This window comes from Suncus etruscus, chromosome 11 (genome assembly GCF_024139225.1).
Source record: "Suncus etruscus isolate mSunEtr1 chromosome 11, mSunEtr1.pri.cur, whole genome shotgun sequence".
Lineage (NCBI taxonomy): Eukaryota > Metazoa > Chordata > Mammalia > Eulipotyphla > Soricidae > Suncus > Suncus etruscus.
The window spans coordinates 77,394,958-77,410,758 of NC_064858.1; the positions used below are offsets into that span (position 1 = coordinate 77,394,958).

Here is a 15,801-nt window from a genome sequence, read left to right on the forward strand (position 1 = left end):
GCACAGGGGACCATATGGGACACCGGGATTCGAACCAACCACCTTTGGTTCTGGATCGGCTGCTTGCAAGGCAAACGCCGCTGTGCTATCTCTCCGGGCCCTGAATAACTTTTCCATGAAGAAAGAAGACTCCTGTGTTAAAACATCCTAGATTCGTAAACTGCCTCTGGGAGGACCTCTGAGAAGGTTTTAATACACAAATGAGTACGGTCCTAGGTGGTAGAAAACACAGAATTCAGGATTTCCAAAGTATTTAAAGAACAAATAATCTTTGGAACATACTTTGGGAAATTCTGCTCTAGACTCTCAATTTCAAAGTGTATCCACAGTCAGGGAAATACTTTAGCCAGATCTTCACAAGTATAAAGTGTCTCACTAGGCTCCCAAAAGGTCTAATTTTATTCTAAAGAATAGACTGCAGATTAGAATCTGCACTGGCTTCATAACCCAGAATCCATTCCAATGTCATTCTGCTCTATAAACTAGGGCTCAGCTACTTTATTATCCTTCTCTGTGCAAGGAAACAGCTCTGCAATCTTTGCCCTCTATAAAGAAGCAAGAGCAAGGGGAAACAACTATCAAACATAGTGACAAATCACTACTGCCACATCAAGACAGCAGGCCTTGTTTTCAACCTGCAGTCACCAAACCAAGAAATCTAAGATCTGAGTCCATCTCCCAGGTACAAATCTTTCTCTGTTAGTCTCTAAGTTCCCATGATTATGGATCTCCATCTGTCAAGGGTCAGAGCCTCCTATGCCTCCCTCTTGCTAGAATCTTCCCAGATTATGATCTCATTAGTTGCTAATTATGCAGCAGGAATAGCCCAGAAAGACAGGGCCGCATTACTGCAGAGCAGCTACCCAGAATATACTGTAGTGTTAAGAGATGCGGGTAACAACTGTTTTTCTAGACCATCATTTGGAAGTAATTGTCTGCTTTGAGACTAGCTTTACATAGTCAACAGACCTACTAAGTACTTGAGAAAAGATAGTCCCTTATCTATTTATCCAAATCGCAACAAAATTCTGCATTCAAGTCACAGAAGAACTTAAGAAACCTTAACCATCTTAAGTCTCAGACCAGCACGTTCTTTAAATAAATTTATAATTACAAAACGAAGCCCTAAGTATCAGTTTTGTTCTTTAGTTTTCTTATTGTACTATTCCTCAGAGGTCACATTCCCAGGCATGTAAGAGGGGAAGGTGGGGGTGGCCGAGCAATAGTATAGGGGGTAGGGTGCTACCTTGGACATGGCCAACCAGGGTTCAATACCCTGCACCCCAGATAGTCTCCCAAAACTGCCAGGAATAATCTCTGAGCAGAGAGCCAGAAGTAAGCCCTGAGCACTGCTGGGTGTGGTCCCAAACAAAAAACAAAAAGAGGGAGAGCAGAACAGAGCTCAACAGGCTGAGCACATCTTGCATGTGGGAATCCTGGGTCTCCCTACAGTACCACCAGAACAACTCCCAAACACAGTGCCATCGGCAAACCCCATCCCACTGGCACCTACTCCCCAAGGACAGAGCCTCAGAATTTTAATAAGTTAAGATTTGGGCTAGAAGTAAAGGTATCTCTCTACTAATGGGAACAAGAGCAATAGCATAGTAGGTAAGGTACTTGCCATGCATGCAATACTTGCCATGCATGCATCTGACCTGGGTTCTATCTCCAGCAGCCTATATGGTCCCTAAAATCCTACCAGTGGTGATCCCTGGTATTTATATTGTGTGTGTATGTATATATACATACATATATATATATATGTATATACATACATATATATTTACATATATTTGATTTCTGGGTCACACCCGGCAGCACTCAGGGGTTACTTCTGGCTCTGCGCTCAGAAATCACTCCTGGCAGGCTCAGGGGACCATATGGGATGCTGGAATCAAACCTGGGTTCGTCCTAGGTCGGGCACATGCAAGGCAAACGCCATACCACTGTGCTATCTCTCTGTCCCCGATCCCAGAGTATAGAGCCAGGAGTAAGCCTTTGGAGTACCATCCCCATCCCCCCACAAAAAACATAGGTCAAGGTTTTATTGTAGGGGCCAGGGAATCTCTGCAACTGCGTACATATATGAATGGATTTTCAAAATAAGAGAAAATGTTAATGACTAACTGAAACTTTTCCCTTTCCACTTAAAAACCTTAACAACCACATGAAAAATCACATCAAGCCAAACATCTGCTCTCTCAGAAAGGGTTTAAATCCAGTTTCAGTTTTAAGTAAGATCCAGCTTTAGCTTTATCCAGAAGCACTCAGACATTTAAGATTGTAAGCACATTTGCAAAACTCCTTTCAGCCCTACACGAGGCTGGGTATGATCCCAAATCATCTTTCTTATTAAATGCCTCCAATTTTAACCCCATTGCACTCAAGGGTGTCACTTTTGTGTATTATGTAGCTGAATGTTTTGCTCACTGCTTTTCTATGCCCTTTTCCCCTTGGCTTCCCATTTCTACATCTGAAACAAAAGTTTCTGAATAGCCAAGAAAGAGAGAAAAGGCAAACCGGAGAGCCGGAGGGATATAGTACAGTAGGTAGGGTACTTAGGTTCCAAGAACTGGCCTAGATTTGATCTCTGGGACCCCATAGTTCCCTAGGGACTGCCAGAACTGATCCCTGAGTGCAAAGCCAGGTGCAAGTCAGGACAACCACCCATGTAGTCCCCAAACCAACAAAACAAAATAAAAAAGTAAACAAGAAAAATCAAATGTAGGAGAAAAACAGTTTCCTTAAAATGCCTGAAAATATTCTAAATCTATGGCTCCAAGTATAAATGTATTACTTAGTTCTTTTACCCTCCCTAAGATCTATTAGTATCACCACCTCTGACATTAACTCCATTATTTTAAAATTAAAAATAATCCATCTATTTTGCTTAATTTCCCACCTAGTTCCTCCATTCTCCAACTTCCTATGGTGAAATTGGCTTGTTAGGATAAAGGTGTTTACTAGAAACCACAAGAATAAATCTACCCTCTACTTCCATAATACCTGGAGATCTTTGAACTACCAAAAACTAGACCAGTTCTTCATTTCACCCTTTAAGCTAATTAGAAATCAGTCATTTCCCAACTATACATTAGCAGAGGAGCAATGCCTGAGTTCAAGAGAAGCACATCACTTACTCTCCAAAGCCCCTATAGTAATAATCAAAGTGAGCCTAGAAATGCAGGTCAGAATTGACAGTTAACTGTCAAAGTAACCAATAATGAAAATAAATGTTTTTGGAGGAAGTCAGACAAACCTCCATCAAAACTTTGAAATGCCAGTAAAATGAAAGGTCATATTCTACTTCCTGGCTATATTCCTTATGATCTTTTCTCAAGTGTAGCTGAACATTTCCCAAAGGCATATGAAATAATTTAGATCCAGAGAGCATAGATGATTGTTAAGCTAACACCAAATAAAAGAGACCTAGAGTATGTGCATTTACAACTAGATTTAAGCCTTTTTAGCATGTGAGAATTCCTCTCAGCCATCCCCCTAAAAAACGCCATGTATGTGAAACTATAAGAGGGACTGGATTGGAGGGAACGTTGTGGGCTAGGAATTGTGACTAAAAATACATACTTGCAAGGTAATGAGTTTTTACCCTAAAGGAGTCCAAAATGACACATCTCACAGGAGAAAACATATCTGTTGCACTGGATCCCAACTTTTGCTAAAGGTCAAAAAGGACCGAAACCCCTAGTAAGATGATCAACAATAACTATATAATAGGATCATCTAACAACTCAACTGTATAAATGTTAGAGGAAAACAGGCTTTGCTACCAAGTGTTACATGCGATGACCTGCCTATTTCTCCTCTCACGGGGTACTGTGGTGGATTCTCAGTGAGTTTTGCAGCTGTGTGTCCTTGTGATTTCTAGGATCACTAAGTTATAAAGTGTTCAAGTGAATACATCCTTTGTGTTTTAAACCAGGTATTGAAGGGAGCCCTCCTCCAACACTCACTACTCTCTGTTTCTCGCCCAGTTGGCTCCTTCCATCTACATTAAGATCCTGTGGTAGACACACATCTTTGTGTGAGCCAGAGAGACAGAGAAAACTGGAACATGATGCTGCAGGAACCATTAACTCTCCATTTCTAAGTCTTGACACATCCCACCTCCTTCAGATTCGGAGATGGGCAGGAGGGAAAGTCAGTCAGATCAACTATGGATTTACCTTGCACCGAAAAACTAGAGGGCAAGGGGACAAGACAGACAAGACCCTGTGTGTGTCTCTTGGGAATAACTTCTACCAATCCCTACAGAAGAACGGTGTGTCCAACACTCTGCACCTTCTCCAGGGATGCTGCATCGAGATCCCAAGACACCCGAGAAAGAATGAATGGCAAATCTGCGGCGTGTTGGGGCCGTGCAAAAAAAAGATCGATGGCAAGCAAGCAAGCAGGGCGAGAGGGATGCTTTCGTTTTCCCACCAGCACTAGAAAAAAAAAAAAAAAAAAAAAAAAGGAGGGGGGAGACAGACGCCAGGAACCCGAGCTGCAAGGCCGGGTCAAGTCACCGGCTCCCGGGGTCCTGCTAGAAGATAACCTTCCCGCTCCTTGCCCGGGCCCGGCCGTGCACAGCCTCATCCAAGGCGGCTGGAGCTTGCACATCCCCGACCGCCCACCCGCCCACCCGGGCCTCCTCCCCGCAGCCTCTCCACGCCGGCCTGGGCGTCTCGCGGTGCGGCCCGGCCCGGCCCGCGTCCTTCGTGCCCCCCGCTTCCCCGAGGCGCCCGGCGCTCCCCGCCCCCGGGCCTGAGGCACGAACGGACCGGCCGCCCAGGGAGGGAGCAGGCGGGCAGGCAGGCAGGAAGGACGGCGGCCGCCCCCTCCCCGCCCTCCGCCCGCACCAGGCCCATTACCGGCCCGCCGCGCTGCCTCCTCCCGGGATGTGGATGGAAGGATGGGCGGATGGGTGGGTGGGCGGCTGGCCTCCCTCGCCTCGCCCCGTGCGCGCAGGAAGGAGCAAGCCCGGCCGCGGAGGGGCCCCGAGCGGCGGGGCCGCGGGGAGGGAGTGGGCGGCGGGCTGGCGAACCGGCAGGCAGGGGCGGCGGGCAGCCGGCGGGCGGGCGGGCGGCTCCGGCAAGTCGACGGCCCCGGCTGGCCAGCAGCCGCCCAGAACCGCCCCGGCTCCGGCTCCGGCTAACAATAGGCTCCGGCCGCAGCGCTCTGGCTCTTATAGGCGCCGGCACGTCCGACCCGACGCCTGGGGCAGGCTGGGAAATGGAGTCCTCGCGCCCGCCCACGCCCCGCCCCGCCCCGAGGCCTGCCGGGAGTTGGAGGCGGCGACCTGCGCGGACCCTCCGCGTCGCAGAGACTGACTCGCTCGCTCGTTGGCTCGGTACCTGGCAGTGTCAGGGCTCTCCGCACCTCCCGAGTCGGAGTCGCTGGCACTGCGGGCTCGGCGAGGGTTGGTGTGGTGCCGCGGAAGCCTCCCAAAAGGAAGAGACGCTCCTTGGTTACTATCCCCCCCCACACACACAATGGCTCCTTCTCTGTTCTTTCTTTCTGCAGGACCTTGTTTCCCTGCCGTGTCATCAGATCTTGCCTGTGGGCTGACAGTCCAAGCAATGGGAAGGGAGGAAGAGAAAGGAACGAAAGAGTTGGGTACTGAGGTGAGAGAGGAGGAGAGGAGAGAGGAGAGAGAGAGAAGGAGGAGGAGGAAAAGAAGAGAGAGAGAAAGAAAGAAGGGAGGGAGGGAAAGAGAAAGAAGAAAAAGGAAGAGAGGGAGAGAAAAAAAGAAAGAAAAAGAAAAAAAGAAAGAAGAGAAAAAGGAAGGAAAGAAGAAAGAAAAAGAAAAAAGAAGGAAGGAAGGAAGGAAGGAAAGAGGGAGGGAGGGGGGAGGGAGGAAGGAAGGAAGGAAGGAAAGGAAGGGAAGGAAGGGAAGGAAGGAAGGGAAGGGAAGGGAGGGAGGGAGGGAGGGAAGGGAGGGAGGGAGGGAGGGAGGGAGGAAGGAAGGAAGGAAGGAAGGAAGGAAGGAAGGAAGGAAGGAAGGAAGGAAGGAAGGAAGGAAGGAAGGAAGGAAAGGAAGGAGCGGCGGGTAGGGTGCTGGCCTTGCATGTAGCCAGGCGTCCCAGATCGTCCTCGAAGCACACCTGGGATGATTCCTGAGCACAGAGCCAGGAGTAACCCCTGAGCATCGCTGGGTGTGGCACCAAACAGAACAAAACCAACACAAATAAAGTGAGATGTTCATTTATCATTGTATCAGATCGGTTTCTTTACCAAATATTCCACAGGATTCTCCGATCTTTGCGACCCATTTTTAGAATGGGGGACTCGAGAACCGACTTAAAAAAAAAAAGATAGGCCATTGCGAATAGCACTGTGAGTAGGGCGTTTGCCTTGCACGCGGCCAACCCTGGTTCGATCCCCGACATCTCCTAATTGTCCCGAGTCTCCCAGGAATGATTTCTGAGCGCAGAGCCAGGAGTAACCCATAAGCACCGCCAGATGTGGCCCCAAACAAAAATTAAGTTATATGTTGATTATATCAGAAATTGTATGCCTTTCTTTCCTGTCTCTCATGGCTTCCTTCATCTGTAAAGCGCTACAAAATAAAGGCACATTCTTTGTCCTCGAAACCACCCCATTCGTGTCATCTGTTCCCTTTGCCCCTACCATATGTAGCTTGAACTCTGCAAGTCACAGCTCTCCTTTCGATTCCTTCACAGGACAGTAGGCTATATACTCATTTGCTCAAATGGTCCCTTACCAGAAACTTTCCCCAATCACAGGGATCATTCCTGGTGGAAATCCGGGGACCATATAGGGATCCCAGGATCGTACTCAGGTCAACAACATGCAAGGCAAACTTCCTGACTACTTGTTCTATTGTTCCCCACCCCCCCCCCCCCATTCTAAGATGGTGTTTCCCTCTATCTCTATGCTGCTGTCTTATATATTTCTGCATTTGTTACCTGACATATATCTTGGATATTCAATCTTCACTCACAAATTGCCTGACAGCAAGAAATGGTTCTATTTACTGTATTCTCAGCACTTAGTACAAAGCCTGGTATTTGACCTTTAGGAGTTCAGTAGAGATTTACTGCTGTTTATTGATGGCTGGATGATAAAACTCAGATCAGGCTGGTTCCAAAGCCTGGTGCACTTTTTTTTTTTTAATTGCAAACAAGATACTACTGAGCAGACATTTTACTAGGTACCAAGTCTTCTGCTTTTGAATTAAGAGAGGTTAGATTAGTGATCAGAATGTGCAGGACACAACTGAGTGGACACTTGAGAGCATGTGTGAACAACTAAACTCCATAAGCATCACCTCTAAGTGTGTAAACACAACCAAGTGCTGCATGTCCAGTTACTGCAAGTATAGTAATGAAGGGAAAGGAAGGGAAGTGGGGGGCATGAGAGAGGTTTGGTGACTTGGGAAAAAATGCCAAGATTTCTGTCCTCTCCCCAAGTGACATGAGCGAATCCAAGAATTTAGGAAACACTAATTCTTAGAGCACTAAATCTGGATAATTTCCTTATTGGCTGAAGTTTAGACATAAAACATGACATCAAAAAGTATTTATCCATGCCAGAGTGATTGTCCAGCTGGTGGGATTCTTGCCTTGCATATGGCTAACCACACACACACACACACACACACACACACACACACACACACACACACACAGGAATGATTCTTTTGATGGGATTCTTGCTTTGTATATAGCTAACACACACACACACACACACACACACACACACACACACGCACGCATGCACGCCCGAAATGATTCTTTTGCCTTGCATATGGCTAACTAAAGACACACACACGCACACATAAACACACATGCATGCACGCACACCCGGTATGATTCCCTTGCCTTGCATGTGGCTAATTAAAGATTCACACAAACACATACACCTGCCCGGAATGATTCCTGAACTCAGAGACAGGAGCAAACCCTGAACAATGCAGGTTGTGGCCCCAAAACAAAAGCAAAACAAAAAGTATGTCTCCTGATACTATAAATAAAATTCCCAACTCCACTTACTACAAAATTTTATGTCTTTCCTACAGTTCTATTAACATTAAGTAGAAGAGTATAAAATATTCTAAACTTAAAAATGTTCATGATTCTATTTTTCTGGAATGTACAAAGACAAAAGGCTGGGTCCAGAGTAATCTGTAGAATAAGAAAATTTAGTAACAAAACATCCCCAAAAACAACAAAAAATTTTTTAAATTAAATAAAGCCTAAAGGCTATGCTGACCAGGCTAAAAGTATCTCATAATCCATTGCTGAACTGTCACAGTAATTTTTCAGGTACCATCAACTTCAATATCCAAACTCCGTTGACAGAACTAGAGGACAGAACCAAAAAGATATTATGGGTGTTAAGTAAGCACTTCACTTGCATGTGGTCAACTCCAATCTCCAGTACCATATATGGTCTCCTAAGCACCGAAGCACAGCCAGGAGTAAGACCTAAACCTGGCAGGTGGGGCTCAAAAACAAACACAAAAAAACAGAGGAGAAGATAGCCAAGTAGTTTAAGAATTCTTTGAGGAGGTAACAGGATCTAATTTGGTAATAAACTTTAGATCAAATGGTCTAATAACAAGCATCACAACATCAGTTACTTTTTTTTTTCTTTTTGGGCCACAACCAGTGATGCTCAGGGTTACTCCTGGCTTTGCGGTCAGAAATCACTCCTGGCTCGGGGGAACATATAGGACGCTGGGGATTGAACCAAGGTCCATCCTGGATCAGCTGTGTGTAAGATATTCACTAGACAAGTTATTAAAATGGTGCCACTTTTACCAATAATAACTGCAATTTTGCTTCTAGCCTAAGCAGGGTCTTTAGAGACATGTCCAGAAGTTCAAGCTCAGTAGAACAGAGAAAAAGAAAACTGAAAGGAAGCATAAATATATTTATGTAGATAAATTCTATTTTTAAAACATAATTAAAACATAATACGTAAATAATGACATTAGGCATCCAATTTTAAATGCGACTACTTTCTTCCAGACCATGCTACAGCATACTTTTGGAAGTCCTATGTACATATTATTAGAAGTTTCCACTTGAGGCAAAACAATGTATAACAAAAACATCCTTGAAAGGTTAATGTTTAATCAATCATCACCCAAGATTTTTCATCAACCCTGTACAAACATTGGATGAAATCACCTTATTGTGGACCTACTGCAGTGTGGACCATCTAGAACACACAAATTACACATGGGTGGTAATTCTGGTAATCAGAATAGAAAGACATACAAACAAGAGCAGCAGTCACAGATGAACAAAAGTCAGATTTTGTGACACACAAGTAAAATCCATTGTGGTCAGTAGTATACTAAGGGCTAGGGGTGTGGCTCAGTGGTAAAATGCATTTCCAGTATATATGTACTGCTCTGAATTCAATCCATAGCACAACAAATATAAAACAAGTGTCTTGAGTTCAAATAAACTGCTTTATAGTTGTTGTATTTTTTAATCTTAACAACCACATGCATTAAATATTTCCATTAAAGGGCCACACCCACCTGTGTTCAGGGTATATACCTTAGGGATTACTTTTGGCAAGTAATCCAGGGCTCAAGGGTCCATAGGTAGTGCCAGGTATTGAACTTCTGGGTGGTGGCCCAAATACCACCCACCCCAAATAACCTTGCTTCCTTCTGAAATTCTTTTCTGTGAGGGAAAGGTGATGGGACTCAGATCACCCATGCTGAGGGATGACTTTCCCTCCCTGCAAAGAGCAATTCCACAGCTGAGTTGAGTTCACAGCTCCCTAAAAATTGGATGGCAATTATCTCCCACACTTTGCAGAACAAATGGACTCCAGGTGCTGCCTTATGAGAATGGTGGGGAACAGACAATTGTATCATGTAGGTGATTGCAGCCAACTTTACTAGTACTGACCCAAGTTAGGCATTTCCCAGAGTGTTGGTGACCGAGGTAGGTAGAACAGAGAAATGGAAATTTACCTTCAAGTTTACCACCCTCACTCCCATCTTTACCAAGTCGCCTGCAACATATGTATTACACACACCCTATTGTAAAAGTAAACCAAGTTTGAGGAGTAGAAGGCTCGGGAAGTTTAGAGCACAAGCATAATAAGCACAAAGGATGGGGCCTAAGAGACAGTACAGAAACTAAGGTGCTTGCCTTGTATGTGGCCAGCATGGGTTCAATCCCCAGCACAACACATAGGTCCCCCAGCACCACCAAGAGCTGAGTACAGAGTGAGGAATACATCCTGTGCACCACTGGGTATTGCCCCCCAAATTAAAACAAACAAGCACAAAGAAAGTAAATAGACTGAATCAAGGTTACAACTATGCTAGTAAAGATGCCAATGAAATCCTTAATGAAATTAAGGGTCAGAGAAATAGTACAATAGGTAGGGCATTTGCCTCGCATGTGGCCAACCCAGGTTGGATCCCCAGCATCACAAAGCCCCCCCCCCCAAGCATTGCCAGGAGTAACCTCTGAGCATCATCAGGTGTGGCCCAAAACAAAAAAACGAAAGTGACAGAAATTAGGGGACAAATAGTAATCTGTGGTGAAGTATACCACCTTTCATGAAACAATACTTAAAATTATATTATTTATAGGTTATTACTCTTTTCCCAAATCCAATACAATGCAAAATAGTACATAACACAGTAACATACCAGTATTTTTTAAAATAGCAATGTTCCCTTATAATTGACAATCCCACTTGAAATTTTAATTCATTTATATTTTTTCAGTTTCTAAATAGGAGGACAAATGATGGACTTAGTTGAAATTTTTCAAGGTTACTTGAATAGATCTATGTTAATAAACAATACAGGAAATCTGTAGCACAGTGAAGAGGAAAAGAAGAAAAGGGATAATGAAGAAATAGTTGGAAGTTTAAGATAAAAGACAAGGGGCTGGAATTTAGTACAGCAGGCAGGGCATTTTGCCTTGCATGCAGTCCACCTGGGTTTGATCTCCAGCAACTCACACTGTCCCCCAAGCCAGCAGGAGTGATGCTGAATGCAGTCAAGAGTAACCTCTAACCACCACCAAGTGTAGCCAAAAACAAAAAGATAAAAGGCAAGGTCAGGTAATGCATAGAGAGAAATAAAGTATTACTGATCAAGAGAAAACAAGTTCTGATCAATCTCATATCACATCTTTTCCTGCTCATTCCAATTTGCAGTAATTCTTTTTATTTTTAAAGCCTTAAAGTTTAAATAAAGACACAAAAGACCAATCCTAAAGCATTTTTAGGAGAAACAGGATGAGATGGGATTATTATATATGAATTAGTATATGAACAATGTAACTAGGTGTAGCATTTGTACCCATTCCTGTTGAGATGGATGCTCTCCCAACTGATTAGCAGAGACCTTAACAGATCAATTTCCTATAAAAAGAACCATCTATTGCCAAGGATATCAATTAATGTTTAGTGAAATAAAATGGCTCATCTTCAATTCCTGGAATTGTTATAAATTGAACAACAAAATACACAGTGAGAGCCAAAAAGATAGCTCAGAGATCTTGAGCACCAGTGCCAAGTATTCAATCCCCATTACTGCATGGTCTCCAAATCACAAAAGTAGGAGTAAACCCTAGGCACTACCTGGTATGGCAAAAAAAAAAAAAAAAAAAAAAAACTGAAGCGGACTCCTAACAGCAAATGTTTGTACTTCAAATCTCTCTAATTCTGAAAGAAGAATAAAGCTTTTTGTGTTTTGGGCCACACACAGCAGTGCTCAGGGCTTACTTCTGACTCTGTGCTTAGGGATCACTCCTGGCAGTCTTGTAGAATCATTCCTGGAGGGCTTGGGGTGCCAGGAACCAAATCCAGGACTGGTAAGTACAAAGCAAGTGCCTTACTTGTTCTACTTTCTCTCCAGTCCTTGAATAAAAGCTTGACTTAATCTTTCTTTCTTTCTTTTTTTTTTTTTTTTTTTGGGTTTTTGGGCCATACCCGGCGGTGCTCAGGGGTTACTCCTGGCTATATGCTCAGAAATAGCTCCTGGCAGGCACGGGGGACCATATGGGACACCGGGATTCGAACCAACCACCTTTGGTCCTGGATAGGCTGCTTGCAAGGCAAACACCACTGTGTTATCTCTCCGGGCCCTTGATTTAATCTTTCACTTAATGGAATTTCTGCAGCAACCATATTCAAGAGATTTTCTTAGAATAGGCAAGGTTTTTAAAACAAACACTCCATTATTCCATGTCAAGCCTTCTTTTGTTTTTTGTTTGTTTGTTTGTTTTGTTTTGGTGACTCACCTCTTTGTGCTCGAGGCTTACTCCTAGCTCTGCACTCAGGGATCATGTTTAACATGCTTGGTAGATCATATGATACTGGAGATTAAACTCATGTTGACCACATGCACAACAAGTCCCTATCCACTGTACTATTGTTCTGAAATCATAGAAATCATAACATCTATGACCTCATATCACTTCTTATGGACACTGGCTATCTTTTTGCCTTTTTTTCTCCCTTTTTTGAGAATATAGGAGCTGTGGAGGGAAAAAATAGTAGCAGGCTGCTGAGACAACTGACTTATCTGAGGCAGAGAAGTCCATCCTAGGAACACAATATAACTAGATATGTACCTGCAAACTGGAACATCTGGCCATTTGATTTTTGAAAAGTGGTCTAACATGTCAAGTTGGCCTGGTGTAAATTTTAAACATCATGACTCAATATTCTAGTTTCTAAGTTTCAATTTCCTTTAAACCAAAAGAAATCAGGTCATGCTGTAGGTTTATTTTAATGAACAAAAATTCTGTATAAAAACATTTAAATTTTATCAAATGCTTTAAAACACACACACACACACACACACACACACACACACACGTCAATATCCAATACAGAATCTTCGAACATTCAACTTTGTTCACCTCAACATGTAAAGGGATTTCTGGATACAACTTTACATGTAAAGAAAAATTTTTTATATACACAAACAATGCCATTCTTTAAGAAAATATGTGGTAAAAGTGTGAATGGGATTGGAATAAATTTCTTTCAAAATTTCTAAAAGAACACCATATGAATAAAAGAATTTCCAATATCAAGAGAAAAGGTATACAGAAATGGAACTGGGATAGCATACACCATTCATAGTTTGAGAGTCATTCAAGAATAGTGTATCTGGGATATTACAGGTAATTCGTAGTTGTTTTTTTTTTTTAATTCATAGTTTTTTACCACCTCAAATTCTATAAATCTGATAAAAGATGGCACTTAACAAAGATCTTGTTGTAGTTTTTGGTAAATTCTGATTTGTTCATCATTATTTGGGTATGGTTTGTTCCTTTCAATGGCGGATTTCTCAGTCTGCAGTCAGTGCTTTATCTTATTCTCCAGAAGGACTAACTTGCCAGAAGGCTGGCAAGCACAGGATGTTGACTGTATGGAAAGGTGGCAGTGATGGACAGTGGTTTAAAAAAACCAGGTGCTGGGATTTGGATTTCAGTTTTACTACTTCCCAGCTGCCTGTCTATGAACCAGTTAGGAAATGTATGTCTCCATTTTCTCAACTTCAAGTAGGGATCGTTATTATCAACTACATCAAGAGAATTAAAATAAGATAATCAATTTAAATAATTTTTACACTGCCTGGTACAAGAAAATGCTCAATAAAAGTTAACTAAAATTACAGTTACTCATAAAAATCATAGGGAAATTAAAAACATGTCCTCTTTGGAGACATTTTCAGGGCCCAATATAGCAAAATGCCAATATGACTGATGCGAAAGATACTGAAGCTCTAGTCTTAGGAATATAGATATTCACTTTTATATTAGAAAAAAACATATGGCTCTATATCACAAAAAATTTAACAGCTTTACATTAAACATCACACAATTTTCATCTTTCTGTACTACATATACCCTAAATTATGTGGCATTTCTATTGATTTTTAGTAACAGGGTGCAGAAATTTTAACTAAGAAACTTTGTAGAAATGCCTGTTGGGCAGTGATCTCTGTGTGCATCCACACAAACAGTTGAATTCTTTCTCCAACATCTGGATTCTCCACACACACACACAATCAGAAGAGTCAGGCTCCTGCAGACCTTCCAGCCTCCATTTATGACTTGCTTCAAGAAGAGGAGTTTCCAAGAGGTGAGGAAGCAAGAGCCTCTGAGCACAGAGTGTCCCCACACCTACTTCAGTATGATATGATAGCTATCATTGGTTTCTGCTGTAGAAAGACAGAGAAAATAATCTTTAGTTACCTTGAAAACAGTAAGTAAAAAGTTGTCAGACTATTGATTTGTTGGCTTTTCGGCCACTCTAGCAGTGATCAGAGGCTATCCCAGGTCTAAACTCAGAGGTCACAAAAATTGAGCCTTATACACAAAGCATGCACTCAGTCTGTTGAGTTACTTTCTGATTCAGTAAAGCTTTACTGATAAAGAAAATAAAAGGAACAGGACAAAGGGCACAGCTTATTAACCATCATTCAAATATGTACAATAAAAACATGCATTATAAAAAAAATACACCTCAACTTCTTCATTCTTCCATGGAAAGAAAAATAAAACTGAAGAGTATTCTATATATATATATATATATATATATATATATATATATAAAGAAGCCAATTCTGTGGCCAAAGTGAAAGTATAGCAGCTAGAATGATTGCCTTGCAGGCAGAAGATCTGGTTTTGATCCCTGGCATCCCATATGATTCACCAAGGCTGCCAGGAGTAATTTCTGAGCACAGAGCCAAGAGTAATCCCTAAGAGTCACTGGGTGTGGCCCAAGAAAATAAAAAGCCAATTCATACAAAAGAAAGGTCCCTAATAATGTCATTTTTTCCTCTACAGATAAATAAGATGGCTAATATTTTCTCTGTCCTTTCATAGTATGAAAACAGGTCCTATATCCCTTACAGAGGCAAATGTCTTACTATTTTATTACCTTTCATTGTGTCCAGAATAAAGCACGCTTCTTCCTGAAAATTCTGTATCATCTGAAAAAAGGCAAGAAAATTTGCTTTAATAATTAAACTTTGGTTTGTTGTATTTATTTTGACCCTGTGACTTCAATCTTTCGTTTTCTTCTGTTTAGTTTTTACATCCAAAAACTGAGCAGTCTAAAATAGTGACAGTAAAAGTATTTTTCAGGTATTTTTTAGGGTAGCCCCAATAATGTCCATGAGAAATATAGACACTAATAGGACTCTATGAAAGAACTGACTTCTACATTTCATCTATATATTCTTTCCTCAACAGCTGTGGAACCCATCAGGTTTCTTTTCCTACTTTTCCTTCTAAAACTCTTTCTCCATTTTATAAAATAAAGGCATAAATTTCATCCTGGAATCTTAACAATATGTAATTCCCTGGGGTGACCAAAAGTTTCCAGAATGCCCAAGTATAACTGCAAATGTGAACAGTGATGACTGGATAACAAACTCTTACATGAGTCATATGGTTTTTAATTCTTTCATCAGAATCAAAGAGTGACCTAATCACAAATTATCAAATGACATGATTTTTAATGAAAACTTTTCTATAATATCACTGTAATTTTTGGCACATAATTCAAGTTTTAAAACAATACAGTGATGCTATTATGACAAAACTCCATTTTTCTTAATTTATATTAGTTGTCTCCCAAAGACCTTATATCTAAGAAAAGAAAAAAACCAACATGAAGGCAATGCTGAATTCTGTTTTTTTCTAGCAACAAATAAGTAGTATTTACTTACAGATGAATTAACTGGGTGCAGAAGTATGGGTAGAGAATGGAATTGTCCAACCATTTCATTAATGGATAAATTTCTAATACATAATAAAAACAGAT

At 42.0% G+C, this 15,801-nt stretch overlaps 2 protein-coding genes across 2 annotated transcripts in view; one reads left to right on the forward strand and one right to left on the reverse strand.

Annotated features, from left to right (window-relative positions):
- The window catches only part of SLC4A8 (solute carrier family 4 member 8), an 829,308-nt gene that overhangs the window by 323,327 nt on the left and 490,180 nt on the right, over window positions 1–15,801 (forward strand). The gene's annotated exons all lie outside the window — the stretch shown is intronic.
- Window positions 13,767–15,801, reverse strand: part of TFCP2 (transcription factor CP2) — a 76,143-nt gene continuing 74,108 nt past the window's right edge. Inside the window, exons 14-15 of the mRNA XM_049783423.1 lie at window positions 14,914–14,965; window positions 13,767–14,191 (exon numbers count right to left, since the gene is read on the reverse strand). Of these exons, the coding sequence (XP_049639380.1) occupies window positions 14,154–14,191; window positions 14,914–14,965 (90 nt within the window). The 3' untranslated portion in view covers window positions 13,767–14,153. The remainder of the gene's footprint in view (window positions 14,192–14,913; window positions 14,966–15,801) is intronic.